The sequence below is a fragment of the Phragmites australis genome, chromosome 20 (genome assembly GCF_958298935.1).
Source record: "Phragmites australis chromosome 20, lpPhrAust1.1, whole genome shotgun sequence".
Classification (NCBI taxonomy): Eukaryota; Viridiplantae; Streptophyta; class Magnoliopsida; order Poales; family Poaceae; genus Phragmites; species Phragmites australis.
This window is the reverse complement of record NC_084940.1, coordinates 11895998-11920675: the sequence shown is the minus strand read 5'-3', so window position 1 is coordinate 11920675 and position 24678 is coordinate 11895998. Positions and strand designations below refer to the sequence as shown.

The following is a 24678-nucleotide window of genomic DNA, read 5'->3' as shown; positions in this document are numbered from 1 at the left end:
ATGGAGTGGAGGTCGTGGAGGGGCAAAGGAGGCGGCGTGGAGTGGCAATGCATAGGGGAGGAGGAGGTGGTGGCGTGGATGGGTGTGGAGTGGACGGCACGGAGGGGCAGAGGCATCAACGAAGCGGAGAGGGAGGGTGAGGAGGCGATGTCGGTGAGTTGGAGGGGAGAGCGATGTGGAGAGGGAGGGCGAGGACTTAGGCAAATTCAGGCTAGGGTTCTAACACATTAGTAATCTAGATATGCCAAGTGGACCCGATAAAATTTTTGAATGCCGAATGATCTACTGATGACAAGAAAGAACGCCAGACTAAAGTCTAGGAGGATGTGACAAAGAGCTGATTTGAAGATATGAGCATCGGATGATCCGATGATTGCCATAGATAAAAGCTGGACTATTTTGGGAAGAACACTGAGATATGCACGCCAGATAATCTGATGATGAGAAAAATGAACTCACCAGACGATTGCATAGAAACAAGAGAAAGGCTAAAGGATGTCTGAAAACTGGATGGTCCTGATCATCTCACCGTTTGCCGCCAAGTTGCATCCATCACATGCACAATATTAGGCAAGCAAACACATATCCCAATCCATCTCCAGCTAGCTCAAAAACAGAATTCTCAGTTCAAAGCACATCTTAGAGAAAACATGAACGCCAGATGTTCCTGCGTGTACCCCTCCCGAGCGCCAGACCATCCGGCGTGTGCAAACAATGAGACCAGCCAACTTTCAAACCTCTCTGTAGGAAACAGTCTGGTGTTCTCTTCACATGATCACTGGACCATCCGGCGAGTAGCATTCACCCCAGAGCCATTTTGCACCCTCTCTACAGGAAAAGCTCTGGTGATCTATTCGGCATTCATACTCAACATCATTGGACCATTCTACGCATGTAAGTCCACCAGAGCCAACTTGCACCCTCTCTTGCTCTATCATTCACAGTACCTATCGCCAGACTATCTGGTGTGTATTTCAATTTTTTCTTCTGAATTGAAATGCTCTAGCGTATCGTGGTTTTCTTATTGGCTTATTCCTTCGATTAGTTCATGATGCTTTTATCACTAGTCGAAACGCTTATTATGAATGGCCTTCTTTCCGCTTAAGTGGGATGCATCGTAGCCCCCACACAACTACAGAACCGCCCATAGATGGCGGCTCATCACTGCCGGTTCTTAATCTCCTACGCCCAAACCATGATGGAACCACTAAGAACTGACATTAATACATCAATGCCAGTTTGTAACACGAACTGGCACCAACATCAGTGCCGGTTCTAGTCATGAACCACCATTGATGATTGGACCCAAATTTTTGGTTTAATTAACTTTTGGCTCACGTCCGCTCGGCCGGCTGATAGTTTCTAGTCCATCATCTCTCAACCGCTCATCTCTTATCCACTCCACCTCCTATCTCATCCACTCATCCTTCTGCTCTCAAGTCTTTGTGCTCTCAATCTCTCATCCACTCATGCTAGGGTCACAGCTCAGTTAGGGTGGCCAAACCTAGAATGAGGCGAGCGCGGGTTGAGGATGGAGCGTGCTAAGCTGATGAGCTCCTGATGTGGCCCCTCCCCACTGTCTTCCTCCCTTCACAGGTGGCAGAGGTAGCTAGGCATGGGTGATGGCGGCAGCAAGGCATGGGTTGAGGACAGAGCACACCAAGCTGACGAGCTCCTGATGTGGCCCCTCCCCACCGCCCTCCTCTCTTCGTGGGCCGGCGATGGTGGCAGCTAGGCATGGGCAGTGGCAGCAGCAAGGCATGGGTTGAGGACGGAGAACGCTGAGCTGATGAGCTCCCGATGTGGCCCCTCCCCACTGGCCTCCTCTCTTTGCGGGCAGCGGTGGTAGCTAGGCATGGGCGGTGGCGGTAGCAAGGGATGGCTTGAGGACGGAGCACGTCGAGCCAATGAGCTCCCGATGCAGCCTCTCCCCACTGGCCTCCTCCCTTTGTGGGTTGTGGTGACAGCAAGGTGTAGGTGGCGGCGATAGCAGCAAGCAGGGCGTAGGTGAGGTCAACCACAGCAGCCTTTTCCTTGTGTTCAATTTGTTTGATTTGATTATGAGATGAGTCACCTTGTGTTCGATTTGTTCGATTTGATTGTGATATAAGTTGATTTATTTGATTTGATTGTGAGATGTGTTCATATGGATGAGATGAATTGATCTATTCTTGTGTTGCGATGAGTCGATTTGAGTATGCGGTTGCAGCATTACTGGCGGGAGCACCACGTCGAGCGGCGACGGGAACGGCAGCCAAGCGGCTCGAATTGAGCTAGCTCATTTATTCCTTTTTTTACACGGACAACAACCTATCACTGGCGGTTGGAGCCACGAACCGGCAGTGATTGGGCCTTTCAATGTCGGTTCTAGAACTGGCATTGATAGTCACTGACTATCAGTGACAAGTAATCAGCATGGGTTCAATACCCCCACTGATGACGATTTTGATCCGCCACTAATGGCATGTTCTATAGTAGCACCAGTCACTCATGAAACACGATAAAGAGCCTTTTCACAACCCCGAGTTTGCAACGCAACGATCCTTCTCTTCTTGTTAGAATCTGCTTTCAGAGGGTGCACAATATGTTGTTTTCGATTTCTAGCATCTAGTATTTATTAAGCTCCCGACTCTCTACTTGGAAAAAAGGATTCCAGGTAGGAACTTGAAATAATTAAAACATAATAACACAAAGAGAACTCATATTGATTTGGAGTTGAGAAAAAAAATTTGCCACCCCAGGTGCGCGTTAGGTATGAAGGACCCGAGAAGTGACTTATCCCGCTTGTCGGGCATGACGATGCGCAAAAAGACAAGTAAGGCAAGAAAGGGATTTGATCAACCTCTTAGGCAATATTGTCTTTATTATTATAGAAAAGGTACTCTTAGTACTTACACTTGGGACTTACTGAATTTATTGATGACCAACGAGCTATGTACATCTATAATCTTAAACCTAAACGACACAGACTAGATTAAGTCAATATGCAGTGACCCTTATTACTTCAGTTGTAGCGTAGGCATTGTTTCATAGGCTCTGGACTAGCCGTAGAGCCAATCCCCTTGGGTTTCAAGGTTTGCGTCTCAAGGCGCTATGATCATGATCACGATCAAGGCTTCTTATTTACCTTGATCATTGAGATCTTGGGTTCCTCGCTTGGTTGGTGTTGAACTGCCATGTCATGACTCCGCTTGTCACAACGGAGACCTTCCTTGGGGCAACCCCAGACGGTGATGACCCTCTCAGGTCCCGGTATCTTCATGCACTGATAACCGTAATATGTAGCTTCCATGAATTTGGCGAGAGTAGGTCTTCCCAAAATGACATTATATGTCGTCTCGAAGTCCACCACATCAAAAAGAACTTTTTTTAGTCTAGAAGTTGTCATGCTTCCCAAAGGTAACAAGTAGCGATATCTGGCTAATGGGAGTGGCTGAAGATCCAAGTATTATACCATGGAAGGCTAGAGTAACCGGCTTGATAGCAGACAGGAAGATCTGCATCCCTTCAAGTGCATTTGCGAAGAGGATGTCTAGAGAACTCCCTCCATCGATGAGAACTTGGGTAACCCTGCAGTTATTTATCGTATGCTCGACCACTATTAGGAAGCAACCTGGCCATACAAAGTTATCAAGGCAGTCATCTTGGCCAAAGGATATTTCAGTGTCTGACTAGTTAACAGCCTGGTGACCCTTGGAGGTAGCAGCTAGGACTTCTCGAGCCACCTTCTTGTACTACCATTTGGACTCGTAGGATATAGAACCGCCGAACATGTGGTCCGTTGTCCTCTTGTCCGGCTGAAAAAACATCAGATTTGTGCCGTCCTCACTGCTGTTGGAGCTGGAATCCCTACCCTGGGCCATGACCTAGATCTTCTTTCCTTTGGCCACCTTTTCAACCTCCGCTTTGACTATCTTCTTCTAGAGGCAGCACTCATGGAGGTTGTGGTTATCGGTCTAGTGGAGGTTGTACCAGGGCTTACTGTTGTGTTCTTTAGAGCCTAGTGTAGATCCCTTGCCTTGGGAGGAACCAAGACGCTTGTTGGGCTGGATGTCATGCAGATTTGTAAAAACTTTCTCAGAATTATTTGTCTTGCCCTTACCTCCATTGGCATTCTTCTTACGCTTGGTGTTTGCCTTGTCACCCTCGAGCCCGGGTTGACGGCGCTTGATGCCCTGAGTCTTCTCCTTGACCGTCTTAGGATCCTGAATGATGATATCTTCCATGCATCTCTGTCTCTTGACCCCCTGGATGAATGCTTGCATGATGTCATAGTCGCTAGCCTTAGGGATGTTGTTCTAAATATTGCTGAAGCATCGTACAAACTCGCACAAGGTTTCACTTCCATCTGCTCGCAATGGAATATATAGTTTTCATGCTAGGGCGAACATATGTACCTTGGAAGTTGGCTCAAAAGACATCGCAAAGATGCTCCCACGAGTAGATCATGCCAGCGGTAAATTGGTCAACCATATCCTAGCTGCCCCTTCAAGGGTAGTAGGGAGGTAATTTTCTATTACCTTTTTGTCGCACCAGCCGCTTTGTAACTCAATGGGATTTGTGCTTCCATTGTATTTCTTGATCATCTTGGGGCAAAACCTTGTTGGTCAGCTTATGTTCCGTAAATCTGGAGAGAAGGCCAAGCATCCGCTAATGGTGCTTTGCTTGATTCTAGCATCCTCGAGAGTCTTTCCCATAGATATCGAAGATTGTTCCTAATTTGATCGATGTTGGGACGTTCCCCGATTAGATCGATGAGGGGTAGATGAAACCTCTTTAGAAGCCCCCGGGTGCCTTCGTCGGACGTTGATGACCTCGTGCAAGTCATTGATTGGAAGACCTTTTACCAGCGAGGCTCAACGATGGTTGTTCACCCGATTGTCATCCCAGAAAGCTTTGTTTCGGGGGTTACACCTCTTCGAGTTTGATGTGTCTCGCAACGGGGGATTGTTGAGTCTGCCACGATTAGCATTGTTCTCGACTAGGTCCAGATGAGAGTTTTTGACCTTGATGGTGAAAGTGCATCTAGGCCCTCTAAGTGGGTTTTGGCTTATTGATGATAAAACGATTAAGGGACTAATGTGTTTATTAAAGCTATGCACAGGTTTTAGTCTCATTGGTGAAGATACATGACGTTGACGTCCCTCGAAAAGAAAAGAGAAGCGGTTTGTAGTACTCAATCGGATTTAATTTGTTTTACCTTTGAAATTGAGTCTAGGAAAGCCGTACTATTAAGAGGGATGCATTTGTTAGCTTTGATGGTGTCTCAATGCTCAAAGTAATCTATTAGAACCAATAGTTGAGAGACACATTCACCCACGGACACCGGGAAAAATAGGCAGAATGTCCTGAGTCCGGAGTCTCTGGTGTTCACTGGATACTCTGGTACTCGGTGTTTTAGGCCGGAGTCTCCGAGAGAGACTCCGCCAGAGAGTCTCGGTTCCAAATTATTTTAATTGTCCAGAGTCTCCGGTGCTCACCGGATACTCCGGTAGTTGGTGATTTTTGGCCGGAGTCTCCGAGAAAGTCTCCGGCAGAGAGCCTCTGTTAAGCCTTTAATTTAAAAAGATCGGAGTCTCCGGTGTTCACTGGATACTCCGGGTAGATGAAGTTTTTGGCCAGAGTCTCCGAGTGAGACTCCGCCAGAGAGCCTCGGTAAGCTTTTAATTTAAATGACCGGAGTCTCTGGTGTTCACTTGATACTCCGGTACCTAGAAAGACCGGAGAGTCCGGCAAGTCTCCGGATTGTTTCTTTGAGGTGACTAAGTCCCACCCGGAGACTCCAGTGTTCACCAGATACTCTGGACAGTTCAACAGAACCGTAACGGCTAGTTCTGACACTGTTCTGATCCCATTTTGGATTTCAGGCCGGAGACTCCAGTGTTCACCGGATACTCCGGGGTAGGTGAGTCAGAACAGTAACGGCTAGTTTTTTAGGGTTAGCTATATATACCCCCACACCCCCTAGCATTTATTGCTTGCTGTTGCTGCTGAGCTCCACTTTGAAAAAACTTTCTAAGAGCATTCAAGAGCCCTCCAAACATCTCTAGTGTCTAGTTTTGCGCCAAATTTGAGAGATTATGTTTGGAACAGAAATTGAGTTGTTGAGCATTGAGTTTGTCATCAAGCACACATTTGTAATCTTTCTCTTGGAGCCTCGTGCTCCTAGACGGCAAGGCGTCGCCCGTAGAGCACCCAACAATTATGGAGTGCCACGGGAAGTTTGTAATCGCCATTGACTTGAGTAAGAAAATCTAGCTTGATCTTTGTGGTCGCTAGGAGAGAATAGGGTTGGAAAAGACCCGGCTCTTTGTGAGCTCCTCAACAGAAATGTAGGCACTTCTTTGTGAGGTGGCCGAACTCTGGGATAAATTCGTGTCTCCTCATTTGTACAAGTTTTACTAATTGTTGTAGTTTTGGGATTTTTCCCAAATTCTAGTATTTGTAAGAATCTTACTGCTAGCTATCGTTATTTAAGCATTTTACTCATAGTAGAACTAGTGGTATCTCTTAGACTCTAGTAAACTTGCTTAGATTCATTTGTTTTCGAAATCCTGTATAACCCGGATATTCCGGACTAGACCGGATACTCTGGACAGACCGGAGTATCCGACCTTCACCGGAGTATCCAGCCTCTGATTAATCCGCTGCTAAGTTTTAATTTTCAAAAACTCCTATTCACCCCCCTCTAGGCAACTTTAAGTACATTCAGATGGTGACCTCCTTTGTCAAGTCGTTCACTAAGTTCATCCAGTCCTTACCGGCTGGGGTAGTTAGATCATTGGTCGGAGGGTGCATGAGGGCCTCTTGTAGAGTAAGGATCCTATTAACAATTACAGATTTAAAGCAGTCAGTCCAGTGTTGATGTTCAGGAGACGGAAATAACGGGACTCCATTAAGGATCGGGGGTGGTGTGCTCATATGGTACTGACCATCACCCGTACCCAGAGTCATAGGTGCCTGCTCGTTTGTAGGATCGTCATCATGATTACCCAGACTATCACCCCCGTCTTCGATTGCGAAAACTTCTTGATGGTAATATCCATTGGAGGAGGGGTACAGATCCATCATGGATATTTCATCGGATTGCTCCGGATTGGTATCTTAACAATCCATGTTGTCAGAAGATGTGGGGGTAGATCCCAACTTGATGTGAATCGGACATTCACAATTGTCTTGGCAGCCAAGTGGTTCAAACTCGATGCCGTAATCATTAGCACATTGATCCATAAGTAGACTTACCTCATTGCTTGAATCTTCACCGGAAATTTCATCGCTGAAATCCACCGGATCAATCACCGGTTCATCGAGAAGAGAGGTAAAGTTGTCGTATAACACCTCATCCAAAAAACTGATTTTCGGCAAAGCTTTGGGAGATGTTGATAGCATGTTCTGTGTAGATTCTTCAATGCCTATTGTCATGATCCCCACAGACGGTGCCAAGTGTCTACAATTTGTGAACCGTCGATCTAATGTACTTGTTGAAGAAATAAGTGATGCTTTGAGTAGACAAATTGCAGGAGAACACACCGAGGAGGTTATATAGGTTTGGTCCTCCCTGGGGATAATACACATACGTCATATTTATCTTGTATTGATTTGAGTATGTTACAAGAGAGTATGTGGCTAGCCTAGATGGATCTAAACCTAGTCGGTGACTTCATTGATCGTCTTTTGTTGGTTTGTATTCGGTTTGTTTGGGCCTTGTTGTCTCTTCATTTTGGACGTGTCTTTCGTAGGGCCCCATGGTTCCATACATATATTGGGGTGTTGTATGTCCTCTGGACTCCTCCTTCCTATTCTTGGAGATAAACCTTCCCAGTTACAGGACGCCTGGGGTACCTACGGGTAGTTTTCTTTCATCCAGGGATCCCCTTCCTGGAGATAGAGATATGCCCCCGGGAATTGTAGGAAACCCTGGGGTGCCTAGACATGGTAACTATCAATTATCATTCATTAGGAATCGATTCATCATGAGAAGAACCAGCATGGACTTCCCCTAGGTAGAGTTGTTTGTGGATGCTACTTGAAGAGAGTTCTCGGCCTGAGCCTGAGCTTCCATGGTGAGATCATCTATCAAGTTGAGTCAGCCCTTGCCCTCGGGAGTACTCAGATCTATAGTAGGGGGGCTATCAGAGGGCATCCTGTAGAATTAGGAGCCTCTGAGCTGTCGTAGATCTAAAATACTAGGCTCCTTGCTGATGATTGGAAGACATAAGATCCAGGTTCCCTGTAGGGTTTTGGATTGGAGTTGTTGTCATCGGTGGGGGTTGATTGTTACCCGTAGCCGGATCAATGACATAGGTTGGATAAACTAGCACCTCTGTCCCCGATGGTGAAGACTTCTCGACGATATGCTCTAGTAGAGGAGGAGTCCATGTCCATCATGGACTTGTCATCAGAGGATGCCTCCAAATAGGTTGTTTGGCAATCCATATTGTCGGAAGCCATGGGGGAAGACCTTGACTTGTGGCAAACGTCACTTGCGCAATCGTCTGGGTCACCGAGCGATTGGAGCTCAATGTTGTAGTCTCTAGCACACAGATACATAAAATGACTTACATCATTGCTAGAATCGTCACTAGGAAGTTGTCCCCTAGATCCACCTAATCAACCATCAAATCCTTGTCGGTCGAGAGGGCAAAGTTGTTGTAGAACCCCTCGTCTGAGAAGCTTGGGTTCTTGGTGAATACTTGGGTGGAGTCGGTGACATATTGTGTGATGAAGATTCGGCGTCTTTTGTCGTAGTTCCCACAGACGGCGCCAGCTGTCGATGATTAGTAAACCCCCAATCTTATGAATATGTGAATAAAGTAGGGGATACTCCCTTCAACCAAATCGTACGCCAAAAAACAGAGATTTGTACTGGTTCAGACCTCCCGAAGGATAATAGACCTACGTCATGTGTTCTTATATTGATCTTCGAGACATATTACAGGGGGGGCTGGCTATCCTAAATGGGATTTAAACCTAGTCTAGGGCTCCTTGCGTGTAGTCTCGGCGAGATGTTGATGTAGATCATGAGTATAGAAGGCTTGGGGGCTCGTGGAGCGCTTATTTCTTCTGTTGGCTTATGGCTTTTGTTGCTTGTTCTCCCTCGCAGAGTCCCTAGCCTTGGGGATCGCCGTGTGGCCTCTGGACTCCTTTCTGAATAGGATTCTATTATCCTTAGAGATAGACTTCCCTGTTTACGGGATACTCGGGTTCCTACAAGCAGTTTTCATAGGTCTAAGGATTCCTTTCCTAGGCATGAACGTATGCCCAAGAATACACGAAACTCTATGTTGGTAATATGCTGTAGAGGCAATCATAGATATGATTGGATCACGTCTATATTTATGTACTTTTGAATAATATGTTATTCGGTTCTTTGGATAATTATCATTTACATCAACTAGCAAGTATGTAACTTATTTGTGAAGCTCTTTGTTTTATTGTGATTATATTCTAAATGATCTCTAGTCTTGTATCATTATGTAGGGCAATAATGATTCACATACTAGCACATGTATTGATTGATGATCATGTTTCACAGATCATAGATATAGAGATATCAAATCAATAATGTAGACATATGTTAGAGAGTATGATATTGGATAGACTCACCTTGGGATATTGTTGGAATTGTTATATGATGTGTCATCAGTTATAGGATCTATATAAAGGGAGGCATGGGGAAGGAGGCGCACAGTTGAGCCACTTCGAAACCCTAGCCGCGCCCTCTCCACCTGACCTCTCAAAACCCTAGATGTACGTGCGGTGCTAGCACACCGGTGTTCGACGCTCCATCCTGGGACGTGTGGATACCGTAGAGTCGCTACTGCTATTGCGGCGCTGATCGGCTCAGCATCACTCCTGACCAGGCAATCACGACTAGTCGGAACCCTCCTGACTAGGTAGTTAGAATGCTCCTGACAACGAAGCCAAACCCAAAATTTGATCCCAACTATGAGGTTGATCATCTATGACAACCCTGTTGAGTTCGACTACTTCCTCTACATCGACGCGTAGGACGTTGGACTGGTCTGCTCTAACTCTTTTTTCGCTCCACTATGCGTCTAGAGGTAAAGATCTTTGATCCTCTACTCGTATGGTTTCCTGGTTGAACGTGCTAGAAATTTTTGTTTTGCACTAGTGTAGCCTACTCATTCCCAAACACCCTAGAGATCTGTATACATATAGGACAATCATATATTGTATTTTTATACTACCCATCATCAACTTAAATTACACAAATATTTAAAAGTGAGAGAGGGAGAGCGTGAGTTTTGATAGGAAGAACACACAATGTCGTGTTTCCATTTATTTTTCATACTCATAGTTGATTGCTTTACATGGAGATAAGGATCTCCATCTCAACAACTCAGCAGGATATACAGCAAGAGAATCCCAGCAATCAGGAGGGAGTTATGTATCTACTCAAGTTGAGAGTGAGAGAGTCGGATAGACACAACAGTCGATGGCCTAGGGTCCATGTTATCCAATAAAAGGTGTAAGAATATTTAGTACCACTATAATTTATGTCGATGATTCATAAGTCGATACGCAAATGTCCTGGCGTGTTGTATGCATAGACATGAAGATTTATGCAGATTTAGGTCTTCCTTATGATAAAAGATCTACGTCATGTGTCACCGTGCTTATGCAAGTACAAAAGGATTACAATACGGGGGGTGTGTCTAGATCTATTACTACAACCTCGGTGAGTTCTTCGGGTGTCTAGTACGGAAAATCCAATCGGAGGGATCCTGGTATGGCATATGGATTTCAAAGGGTTGAATTTGCTTCCCTCTTTCTTCGGGTGTCTAGTACGGAAAATCCAATCGGAGGGATCCTGGTATGGCATATGGATTTCAAAGGGTTGAATTTGCTTCCCTCTTGACTCGGCTTTCTCTTGTCGACTTGAGACCAGATGCCCTGCCTCTCCCTCTACCCCACTTTATATAGTTGGGTTGGGGGAGCGTATCATACTCGTAGTCTCGAGTGTAACCTTTCTTGGTAGCATATCTTACGAATATCTAGAAGATTATTTCTTTATCCGAGGATAGTTTCTGTGTGGGTCAAGATAAGCTACCCAAAAATCCTACACATGCCTTATATGCCATGGAGATTTTTAGAACCTACCGTGTTGATCGAGTGAAGGACACGTGTACCGTAGGTACTTACTTATATGGTATACCGCATCTCTGGTATATTGTTATTATTATAAATTATTTAATCCTCATCAATTTCCAAATCCAACTTCGAATCAAACATTACTCTTTCAACACATACACAAATGCCAATTGGGAGGCTAGTGTCACACACACACACACACACACACACACACACACACATAAATTACAAGTTTTGTCATTATTGGTAAGTTTTGTCATTAATTTAGGTATCACACTTCCTATTGTACTTAACAGGTTGATGTGCACGTGGAGAATGATGCAGGAAGTTCACCAAAAGCAGCAGACCATTATTTGACTAACAGATACAAAGTTTTCATCGGTATCTCCTCCAGGAAAATTGTACAAACCGTCACTGATGAACCTTATAATTAAGTGAGATGGATTTCCTCTGGTCCAGTTTGGGCAACTGGGTTGATGCTTACAAATCCTATGTGAGTGGTCTGCACTTCTAGCTGCAGAATCGTGTGGTACCACCACACGACCACTCATGATGAAGGAATTGAAGTTAAACTCTCCCATGTTTATTCTCTTAGGAGATTGGTATGAAGCTTCCTTCTGAAGAATCATGTGATTCTATCAAGAACCTTGAGGTAGATCTCAGGAAAATGTCCATGCAGATGATAGTACTAGCCAATCAATTGGAGATCATGAGAAATCAGAGATTGCATCAAAGATGGTGATTCTGCAGACTGATAAAAATGTTTGATCGGCTCTTGACGTTCTGAAAACGTGAAATGAGAAACCGAGGTTGCTCGCGAGGCATGCAGAATTGGACGGTCGAGGCAAGTTACAAAACCATACCAGATCATTTTGAATTTTGGTGGTTAACTTATAGGACAAAGAAAGAAGCTGATTGAGAAAAAATGATCGTAATTTGGTACCGCCAACTGTACATTCCAGTATGTGGGTATGTGTCTGATGCACATTTTGTAACTATAAGTGGTTGAATTATGTGTGTGTCAGATGCACTTTTTGTAACTAAATGGTTGATGTCTATAAAAATTTACCAGTGAAGGTTCTGATGTTCATGTCTTTCCTAGTTTTCCTGCATGCTTATCCTATTTCTAGACCTATAAATATTAGACATCACTGTGTAACTGTAACAATAACAACAGATAAATATAGGGAAGAGCGTCCGTAGTCATGCTCCGAGAATATAGGCAAAATGGTCAAACCACTTAAAAAAACACATCATGTTTTGTGTGTTGATATTGTGTTTAGCTTCTCTGTCTTGGTGTGTTTCCACTAAAACCCTAACACAAGTCCAACTCCAAATCAAACGTTACTCTTTCATCACATACACAAATGCCAATTGGGAGGCTAGTGTCACACACACACACACACAAATTCTTGTGGCATACACATAAATTACGAGTTTTGCCATTATTGGTAAGTTTCGTCATTAATTTAGGTATCACACTTCCTATTGTACTTAACATATTGATGTGTATGTGGAGAATTATGCAGGAAGTTCACAAAATGCAGTAGACCATTATCTGACTAACAGATACGAAGTTTTCATCGGTATCTCCTCCAGGAAAATTGTACAAACAGTGCTAACTTGCCAACACAACCAGGACCTCTTAGTTCTGATGTTAGTCACATGAAGTCAGCGGCAAGAATTCCTTGACAGTAACAGTCAACTCAAGTGAGGCCAGCTTTCGTCGAAAAGAGCAACACATTTCTGCTTTCTTTCCACCGCTAGCGCCGCCCCCAGATTTGTGCCCCTTGTGGGACTACTTTGATCCAACTTATGACATGCCAAATGTTCCATCCCATGTCCCCGAGAACAGAAAAGGTATTTGGTTTAGAAGGTTGGAAGATTGGAGTCCTCCGAATGGAAGGGATAATCTGTCTTCTTCAATTGGAAACACAAGTGAAATTGTTGAGGTGAAAGAAGAGAATAGGTCACTCCTGGATGCAAATAAGTCCATGGAAACAATAGTCCCCGAGAACAGCGGATGTATTAGCTTTAGAAGGTGGCAAAATTGGAGCCCTCCGAATGAAAGGGATTTGTCTTCTTCAATTGAAAATTCAAGTGAAATTGTTGAGATGGAAGAAGAATTGCGCACACCTGAATGCAAAGAAGTCCATGGGAACAATAGTCATTTAAATTTGCATCACACGGATTGTAACAGTATTAATATGTTTGATACACATTTACCCAATCACACGAGCTTGGAGAAAGACCTTGATGAAGTGCAGACTCAAGTTATAGGTGGGGTGGATTCTAAAAATGTTAGTGATAACAACAAAAATGAAGCTTGCATTGTAGACAAGGTAAATGTACCCAAACAATCATGTAGCGGAAAAGAAGACGCGACCAGTTTCATCACTGGCGTATCAAGGATCTTTTGTCCAAAGTGGAAGAAATTGAGCATCAATTCATCAAGGCAGCTGAGTCGTGCCATGGGGTCTCAAGAATGATTGAAACAAGGAAGATTCGACTTTGTATTCCTTCACAAATAATTGGTGAGAACAGAGGATAATATTTTCATGATGATATTGTCATTTTCCTGAACTTGTTTTTGCCTAAACATTGCTGCTAATTTCTTTTTGAATCTCTTGTTATCAGGGAAATCATCAGATGCTCTGTCAACATTGTTGATTTGTTGCAAAAATAGAAACATAGCATCACATGGTATGTTTATCTTTTGATTTCAAATGCAATATGTAAATTGCAATGTGTTTGGTATTTACAGTTACACAGTGTCAACGATGGGTAAACCGTTGATCTTACAAATTTATAGAATAGATGGGGGATGCTTCAAATAGATGAATCAAAGGAACACACAGAGGGGGTTTTAGGTAGGTTCGGACCTCACTTAGGATAATAACCCAACATCTTGTATTGATCTGAGTCTATTACAAGAGGGTGAATGGCTAGCCTAAATAAATCTATCCTAGTTGATGACTTCCTTGCTCGGCTTTGCTTGTAAAGGTAGCAAAGCTGAGTAGCTGACCGAGATTATTTTTTTCCTTAGTACCATTTATCTTATTTTATGTGCACAATATTGTACTTCCTCCATTCAAAAATAGTAGGCGTATTTTTCTGGCTCGAGCTTCGAAATTAAATTTTGACTAAGGTTTTCGTATAAAATATATCATTTATAGCTATAAAACCTATATAGTGTGAAATCATTTTGAATCATGAACCTAGTTGTATAATTCTTATACACTAGACATTATTATAATTTGATTAAATATTGGTCAAAATACACAAAGTTTAACTTTTTCAAAAAGAAATACGTCTACTATTTCTCTACAGAGAGAGTAGGTGTTACCAGTACTTTTTGTAATCTGTTCATTAGCTAGTGGAGTCATAAGAGCACAACTAATATGTATGCATATTAAAATTTTGTACAGTCATTTTTAAAATGTATACTGTTATGTGTCGCATATTGTCTTCTAACATTTTAAGCTTCTACAAAAGAAGACCATACATACCATCCAGTTTGATTGCTTCATAGTGAACTCACTAGATTTTTACTTTTAAGATGTTTTTCGTGATATGTTCACATTGCGTCATAATTTTTTTTTTTTTTGGAATTTCATTTAGAGCTCAATGTTATGTGGAGGATCCACTTATTATTAATAGAGTATTTTAATGAACTTGGAGAGCTCTTTGCATTGATGCTATCTTGTTATGATTACATATAGGTGTTTTTGTCTCTAAAAACATTATATAGCTGTGTTATCCTTTCCCCAGTAAGATAGCTTAAAAGAAACAAGAATTTTTAAGTTAGTGATTAATGAACTTCCTCGTTCTTAGACAACTTATAGCTTGACATTTTATTTTTAACTTTCTAGATGATATATGGAAATATAATTCCCATAAAGTTTGGATTGAGAATGTAACAATATTGTCAATATTAAATGGGGACATTTGAAGGTGCATCCAAAATTGTGAATCATCCATTTTAAAATACCCAATGATGACACTACAACAAAGATAATAAGAATTGCCATTCTAAGGATTAAAACTTTTACTGCATAAGTAAAGAACAACATGCTAAATTAGTAGTATATATATTCCAAGATTGATCATGCAAAAGAAACCACAACAAAAGAGCCGAGGATGTTTGGAAGGTCAGCGCCCAGAAGAGCAAAACTCATTTTCAAAACACAATCAACGTATTTGACATATCAATAGGTAAATAGATACTCCTATAAACAAAATTTATACATAATTAATATAAATAATTATGGATAGGAAAGAATAAAGTTCATAAAAATATACAAATTATTTAAGAAATTAATCAAAAACATTCTAATACATTAAAAATTAAATCTAGGCACTGCTTAGATATGGCTTTCTATAAATGCGCAGTTGGATCAAAGATGGTGATTCTGCAGACTGACAAACAATGTTTGATCGACTCTCGACGTTCTCAGGTGCCATGGCCAGCTTGTCTGAAAACGTGAAATGAGAAACTGACGTTGCTCGCGAGACGTGAAATGAGAAACCATACCAGATCATTTTGAATTTCGGTGTGGTTAGCTTATAGGACAAAGAAAGAAGCTGATTGAGAAAAAATTATCCTGATTTAGTAGTGTACCGCCAACTTTACATTCCCATATGTGGGTACGTGTCTGATGCACATTTTTGTAACTATAAGTGGTTGAATTATGTGTGTGAGATGCACTTTTTTGTAACTAAATGGTTGATGTCTATAAAATTTACCGGTGAAGGTTCTGACGTTCATGTTTTTCCTGGTTGCCTGCATGCTTATCTGTTTGTTGAGCTTGAATATTCCTTTCGATCAGATGCAACACTGCTGGCGTTGGAATCAGGTGTTCTGAGTTCAAACGGTCTTGTCATGTGGCATGATGTGGCTTAGAGTCTTTAGGGCAACTTCAGTAGTTACAGATAGCAGCTAGCTTTTATTATTATGATATATAGAGAAGAGAAGTGAGTAGGGGTAAAAATGAAGTTAATATGGATGGGAATTTTGGGAAACTAGCTTTTAAAGAGAGAAAATAAGAGATGGATCTAAGTATTGTGAGGTATGGAAAATTAAGAATGTAATCTTTTGAGAATGTGATGAGAAAAATTAAGGATAACAGTTGAAAATAACCATTGAAAAATGTGCTAAGAGAAATAAGAGATAACAGTTGGAGATAACCACCGAAGTTACCCTTATATCCTTGCTCAGCTGGAGTGCGAACTACATGCTGTGTGTATTGATACTTCATTGCATATGTTCTGCCATTCTGCAGCATTCCGGCGGCTGAATGAGCTCTGCATTTGATAAGTGCATAGATTTTTGCGCTCCTATTCTACCTGCTATAGGTTTGCATATGCTTCACAGGTTTTGGCCAGAAGTAAACAAGGCTGTACATATTGACCAGAGTGACTGAAGCTGGGCCTTGCTTGCAGAGTTGCAGCAAGTACACAAGACCCCTACAAACATGTGCAGCCGTGCAGCGTGATTAGCCTGCGGACGCATGGCGGCATCCAACACTCCAACTTGGTTCAGTTCGTTGAGCGTGCTCGCCCGCACAGCACTCGGCACGAGCACCGCGGGGAGCCGGCCACGGCCTGGAAACCACGGACTGGGCTGCTTACCACGACGCATGCCCGCGTTTGAGTTGGTGCGCTGTTTCCACCGCTGGCAGTGGGCAGCCCTCCCCCTCCTCCCTTCGGGAACTAGCCGTACAAAAGGTGGGCTGAGACTGCGCCCTCCTCTACCAATTGTTCCCACCTGGACTAGGCCACATGCATCGACGCCACTGGGCTGTTTGAGCCTAGGCTAGGCCAGGATGCTGCTGACGTAGGCCCGTACGCCGGAACCAACCAAAAGCCAGGAGCAAGTTGGCTGCTTTAAAAAAAAGGAAACTGGAAAGGAAATGTCTTCTATTCTCTTTTTCTGGAAGCAAATGTCTTATGTTCTCAAAAGCTATGTAATCAACGATTAGTAATATTCATCTCAAGAGAAAATGATTAGTAATATTGGAGAATATTACCTACGACTATGAGCATAGAGTACAACTTTTTGCCAAGTTCCGCAATAGCTATATTTCCTAAGGTCTATTTGTTTCAGATTGTTTCTGGCTTCGAAAGAAGTTAGAAGCCTGTTTCTAAGAAAATGAATTAGAAGCTGAAAAGCTAGCTAGAATAGTTTTTTTAAAAGTAGTGTGCTTAGAAGCCAAAAAAATTATTGTAAAATCTAACCGTTAAAATCAAAAACAGTTTTTCAGAAAAGACAAAAACACAGCTTTTCAGAGAAAACAAAAATAGAAGCCCAAACAAACAGACCATAAGTTCGTAACATAACTTCAAGATCCAAACAAAGTGTCTGAGCAGTGGAAAATGTACCAAAATCTGGCCCCGATATTGTATTTCAGGATTCGGTTGCATATTTCACCTTGTTTTCGAACTGGTAGCATATTTCACTTATTTTAACAAATTGTTAGTTTCATGCGTTTGAATTTTTTTTTTTGGTGCATTTTTCAGAATATTTTATTGTAAATAAATACTACATGTTTCTGAAGGGGATCTTGAAATATCCTGAGGCATTAGCGGATGATGGAATTGCAAGGATGAGAGGTGAAGGATATAAGGAGGGAGAAGAAGAGGGATATAGGTAAGAGAAGTATGTATAGTGGAGGATTTCTGATGCCCTCAGCGTTGCCAACGGTGGAAGGATGAGGGGAGCACATGCAACTATTGGAGGATGAAGGACAAGGGTTTAGGAATTTCCCGTATTGACCCAAGTAAATCTCTAGTTTAGTTGGTCCATAGTTATTGAGTAAAGAGAAATATTGTACTCTTTCAGGCCATTTTTCTTTCTTCATCCCTATTGTCGTCATTTGGTTTTCTTTCTTTTTCACTATCGGCATTTCTCTCCCATCACCGTTGCTTCTTCCCCGACCGGTGTCACCTAAGCGGATAGCTTACCAATTCAGAAAAAATAAAGGCGTCTAGGTGGCACCGAGTGGCTAGGTGATGGTAGAACAGACTTGATGGTGGCAAATCAAGTGAAGCACTAGCCGTGGGCTACACCAAGAGATGCGCATGCAGGGCGGATCCAATTCCAGTGTAGCTAAGGCGCAAGCACAAGGCCACCATCTTGTGGCACCTGCTAAAAGTCTTAGGTTGGAGAAGTGGTTATTTGTATGAGATTCATGAGATTATCCTTCATTTGCCTTATATGTGAGCATCTTCTAAATGGCTAGATGTTTCGTCCTGCATACGCCACTGTGCACATGCCGATCTAGATCTGAGGTACTATTTTATAGCGATAGGTGAGCTCAATGACTTATCTATTTGTAATTGTTTCAAAGTTATACATCAACATGATGCAATGCAACTAGCACCGACATGACCGAGAAAATGTGAACCAAGAGGAACCCATTTTAGAAGGCAACAACTATGGTGACAATGGGAGTCATATCAAACTTGAAGGGACCATAGAAATGTTCCCACGTAGAGTAGAGACCGAACACAAACACAGTTGTGTTCTTGTCGTCTCAGACCCATGCATGCATTGAGCCATCTCGTTCTAAATCAGGGTCTCGGCTCACAGAACATCGTGCTCCCCCCCCCCCCTCTCATCACAACTTAACTTCATAGCCAGTCTAGTGGGCACAGTGAGTAACATAAAAACGTCTCTAACAATACATATAAGCTATTATAAAGTTGTCTACATCATATTTTTGTCTAGCAGGGAAAGAGGGGCGAAGAAGGGAGAGAAAAGCTAGCTCTTAATTTGTAGATAGATTTTAACGCATGAGGCATTAAAAACAAGACATACATGGTGATTTGTTGAGAGAGAAACATGTGTGGGTGGACTAATTAAAAATTTATTGTGTTGTGAATCAACCATAGGAGAGGTTAGCTATTACATTGTCTACAGTTGATGTGAATATAATAATACTCCCTACATTTCTTTTTATAAGGAATGCACGGAATTCAAGATTCAAACTTTAAATTTTTTTACTAATAATTAGTCTAGCGACACATAAGTTTTGTGATAAAAAATGATACCATTAGATTCATATTTAGAAATACTTTCTTGTGACTATAATTTTGTTGCTACAAATAATATAATATAAGAGAAATTCATAATCAAACTTTAGTTTTGAAGACCGTGTGGGGACAAATGGCACCCTATTTTTTAAAATGAAGGTAATATTTAGCAACTAGCTTAAGTGCTGTAGACGCTTTAACTGATGCAATGGTAGTCGCAAAGAAAAGATATCACAGATGCGATGAATTAACATAGTCATGACGGCTCGGATCAACACAAAAGTTTACAATAATTAATGAACTCACTCTCATGCCGACATAGTATTAACGTTAAGTATGATACTGGAGTATGCGACAAACTTAACCTACGAAAGCAAAGGGTAAATTAAGCCAACTCTCAATATCTTGTTTCTTAAGTGATGTCTAAGAGGAAAGATATAATAAGAAATTACTGTTAAAAAATAAACTTCTAATGTATTTATGTGTGTTGTTAGTTTTTTATGACTTACAAGACAATTTCTTATCTTGCAGTCATTTAAGATTGTTCAAAAAGCTGATTTCTTCTTAAGTGATTTCATCTTTTTTAAATAGGCACCTAATTAATATGTAGCTAACCAGCATTGTTAGTAGCCTAACGTCAACCATCCAAGGAAACTAGGCGATGGCACGAGCTCGGCGGCACGCACGGCGCTACGGCCTCGAACCGCACACCCCCGCACGCAGGTTCGCACGATAACGCACAAAAAGAACCGCGAAACCCCACGAGCAATCACGAACTCACGAATGGTTTCACCGATCACCAGGACGCGCGCGGCAGCAGCGTCACATGGCGAGCCCAACGGCGAGGGGGCGTGGAGGAGGGAGCAGCGCGCATGTGGCCTCGGACGAGCGCACATGGCCGTGCATGGGTTGCGAGCAGCTCCAAGTCTCCGCCGAGACCGAGACGCTCAGAGTACGGGACTGGACCCCAAACTGACGAGGCAACAACGGGCAGCAACCGCCGCTCATTGAAGGCGCGTGCACACAGCTGACCGCTTTGCTGCTGCCCACAACTAACTCCTGGCTCGAGACCCAGACCACCGGTGCAGCAGCCACCATGTGGGCTCCATGCTAATACTACTGTAATTCTGTTACCATTACTAATTATTTGCGTCAGTTTGTTTTGCTCTAGTCACTTCCTTAAACAAACAAGTTCGTTTTAATCGTGAAGGTCAGAGCTAGATTTTATATTACTTCCAGCTAATAACCTGCACCTGATTCTGCCTCTTTCGGTGGTCAAGTTGTTGCCCGGTGTAGATCTAGAGGGGTTTGGTCAACGTCCTTGCATTCTGTGCGGTGAGAACAAGAACTGCGCAATTGTGCGTGAGGCAGTTCTTTATTATGAGAGCCCTTGATCTGATGCTAGTTACAGCTCGCTTACACCTGTTTTCTGCTTCTTTTCGGGCTCAAGACAAGCTGCTCGTTGCTGATCTAGAGGGTTGGTCAACTCACCTGCGTTTTGGGAGGTACCAAGATGGATGAGCTGCACATGGCCGGGGATTTTCTTACAGCTCAATAAAGATTTCGAGCCCTAGTTTACGATCAGCCTCACCCACTACCGGAAACCGCTAGTTTGCCGAGTGTTTGTATATTTGCCGAGTGCATTTTCTCGCGCACTCGGCAAACCATCCAATACGCCGAGTGCCGAACGAAAACACTCGGCAAACAAGTAGACACTCGGCAAACCCAGTGAAAAGCACTCGACAAAAAAAAACACTCGGTAAACTCGAGAAAACACACTCGGCAAAGTCGGGCACTCGGCAAACACCGCGCCATGTGTCCCTTCGGACGGAATCTGACGGCGCGTCCCTCCTTTACCGAGTGTCGTCTAACGGACACTCGGCAAAAATTTCTTATTTCATTATTTTAGAACACGAAAATGTTTTAATTTGTTTTTCTCTTTTATTTTCTTTATTTTCTTTTGTTCTCTTTTCTTTTCTTTCCCCCTCTCTTTCCATGTTAAAATTTGGTATTTTTCTGAGTCCGTTTGCTATTTTTAATTCATTAAGTGTATTTCTAGGCTTTTAATGGATATAAGTCAAATTTGTACTGCAAGTGCATGAAATAATGGAAAAAAAATGGGTAGAAAAATCATATTCATGTTTTTGAGTCTATTTTTAGGTCTTATCCAAGAAATGAAAAGAAATTTGAAACATCTGGGTGGCAACACTTGACCACCAACATGTAGCTTATTGGTTTTTTAATTCTAAAAAAAGCAAACGAAGTCCGAAAAACATGAGACTTGCCATGGTGTCATGATATGATACGTAGAGGCTATGGTAAAAATTTGAGAAGGTTTTGCAAAAGTTATCACGTACGATGCTTAGAAACCGAAGCATCTCCAAGGAAGGATCGTGGTTTCGAGAGGGAACGGATCAGGTTTGAAGCCGAAGTGACGGTTGAATCGTCGTTTGACCTTAAAACTTTTTCTAAACTCATCATACAACATAGCATATTCCATGTTAAAATTTGGTATTTTTCTGGTTCCGTTTCCTATTTTTAATTCATTAAGTGCATTTCTAGGCTTTTAATGGATATAAGTCAAATTTGTACTGCAAGTGCATGAAATAATGGAAAACAATAGGTAGAAAAATCATATTCATATTGTTGAGTCTATTTTTAGGCCTTACCCAAGAAATGAAAAGAAATTTGAAATATCTGGGTGGCAACACTCGACCACCAACATGTAGCTTATTGGTTTTTTAATTCTAAAAAAAGCAAACGAAGTCTGAAAAACATGAGACTTGCCATGTGTCATGATATGATACGTAGAGGCTGTGGTAAAAATTTGAGAAGGTTTCGCAAAAGTTGTCACGTATGATGCTTAGAAACCGAAGCATCTCCGAGGAAAAATCGTGGTTTCGAGAGGGAACGGATCAAGTTTGAAGCCGAAGTGACGGTTGAATCGTCGTTTGACTTTGAAACTTTTTTTAAACTCAACATACAATATAGCATATTCGATGTTAAAATTTGGCATTTTTCTAGGTTCGTTTGCTATTTTTAATTTATTAAGTGCATTTCTAGGCTTTTAATGGATATAAGTCAAATTTGTACTGCAAGTGCATGAAATAATAGGAAAAAATGGGTAGAAAAATCTTATTCATGTTGTTGAGTCTATTTTTAGGTCTTACCCAAGAAATGAAAAGAAATTTGAAACATCTGGGTGGGTTTTTAATTTAAAAAAAAATCAGTTGTTTGCCGAGTGTCCTCTATTTGACACTCGGCAAACAGGGTGTTTTCAGCGGCGCGCGCGGCGAAACACTCTCGCGCTAAACTTTTCCCTCGCACAGGCAAAACACATCCCCACTCCAAAATTCCCCACGCATCCCGCGCCCGACCGCCCCTCCCCAATCCCTAGTCCCCCGCCGCCAAACCGGAGCCCGCTGCCGCCAATCCGGAGCCCGCCGCCGTCGCGTCTCCTCCTCCGCACGACCATGCTCCACCACGGCGCCGGCCCGTCCCACACTCGAGGCCTGCCGCCCGGCTCCGCCGTCCCTGCCGCCCGCTGTAGCCGCACTGGCCGCCGCCGGCAGGCCGCCCGTCTGCACCTCCGCCACCGCCGGACCCTTCTACCTCCGCTGGGCTGCACCACATCCTCGACGCCGGCGCCGTCGCTCTTGCCCACTGGAGCTCACGACCCCTACACAGTCGGCCGCCGCCCCTCACATGCCAAGCTCGGGCGGGCAGCGGCGGGCGCGGTCGTGCCCCCAACAAGCTCTCCAAGATGTGATTTGCTTGCTCCACTCCCCCCCCCCCCCCGCCCTCGCTTCTAAACTATGTATCTTGTTCTCCATCTCCTTGCGCTCGCGGCGGACTGAAACCGAGGTGTGGATCCGTGGCTTCTTCTTTGCAGCAAGGTGGTGCGCACATCCGTCGCGCGCGTGCTCACCGTGATCTCGCAGAAGCAGAAGGCGGCGCTGCGGGAGGCGTACAAGAACAAGCTGCTTCCGCTCGACCTCCGCCCCAAGAAGACCCGCGCCATCCGCAGGCGCCTCACCAAGCACCAGGTATGTACGCCATGCTCTTCTCTCCCTTCCTACAACGCCTACACGTATTGTGTTGTTACCTTGTTGAAACTTACGATTTGACGGAGGTTTTAATGTTGTGTGGTAACCCTAGTTATTAATGTTAGATGTGTTCAGTGAAATTGATGTGCGTCATGTAAATGTGGGTCAAATGTACTTGTCCAAAATGCCATTTTTATGTATTAGTAGAAAAGATGGGTATACTTCAAAAATTGTTATGGATGGTTGCAGTGTCATTTAAGATGTATGTGTGGCTTATTCAATAGTTGTTTGCAAGTGATTTGTTTAATTCGTTTCTTCTGCTGTTTGCTAATTGGCTTGCGACGTCGCCGACTTTATTGTTTGGAAAGTGATTCTGTGTTTGGGTTCAACTTGGCGTAGTGTCAGTGTGTTGTGTGTTTAATTGCCAGTGAAATTGCTAGGTGGCTTGAGTATTTACTTCGTTTGACTGAATGCAATATTAAGCAGTCTATATTGTTCAGCTCCAATCCAAAGGCAGAAATGAATAGAGATGTTTGGTGGCACAAGCGAGGAGAAAACACAATTGATTTAATTAGTACTACTCCTACAAGAATATTGGATTCATAAATGGCTTGAGGTTTTGAGTGAGCTGGAGAAAATAGTACTGGTTGAATTAGTAGTACTCCTACAAGAACATAATATTCACAAATGGCCTGATGGTTTGAGTGAGCTGTGGTTCTTGTCTAATGTCTTTGAGGTGTTCAAATCTGTTCCTAGTGAATAAATACAAACTTGAGGACAGCTTTTTTCTTCCGGTTTTTGTAATTGGATATAGTCAAAGTAGGTCTTAGTTGTATTGTGCGGGTTGCATGTCATGGTATGTCTTCTTGCTATTTGTTTGTTGTATACGTCTTGTTGTGTTTATGATTCTTTTTGGCCACTGTAAGAAACATCTTGAGAAGCGATCCAAAGTTACTGTTAGTAAATGCTAGTCACCACAGCTATTTTAGGTCTTCGATTATTCTTTGGGCTTTACATATCCGTGCTAGTTTTCTAGACGTTGTTCAGTGCTCCACTTAACTAACTACTTGGTTGCTTAGACATTAGGTCCTGTTTTCCTTTGAGATGAAATCCTCACCTATGTATCTGCATTCTTCACTAACTGCAGTAGTCTATCTTCTGGCTTTAAACTATGTTGGCCCTTTCTGTTTGTTTACTTGCGTTGTTTTCATTGCACAGCTCTCCTTGAAGACTGAGAGGGAGAAGAAGCGTGAGAAGTATTTCCCCATGAGGAAGTATGCTATCAAGGCCTAGATTAGCACAAACATGTTTTACCCCTGTCAAGTTTTGCCCAGAAGTTCCTTCAATTTGATGAATGAACATCTATTGTCACCTAAGTACCATGTAGCTGATCAACTGCATTAAAATGTGACTTTTTGCTTGTTGAGCAATTTCTCCTGTGGAGGCGGGGATCCTTACGGGGTAGGGACGGGGACAGTTTTCC

The 24678-nt window shown here is 42.9% G+C and overlaps 1 protein-coding gene across 1 annotated transcript; it reads left to right on the top strand.

Moving 5' to 3' along the window:
- On the top strand, positions 1–24621 carry LOC133901457 (uncharacterized). The gene is made up of 4 exons (XM_062342822.1): positions 1–153; positions 22700–22914; positions 23042–23195; positions 24414–24621. The coding sequence occupies exons 1-4, from the start codon at positions 1–3 to the stop codon at positions 24486–24488; spliced, it is 597 nt and encodes a 198-aa protein (XP_062198806.1). The 3' UTR covers positions 24489–24621.
- Positions 24622–24678: the final 57 nt, after the last annotated feature.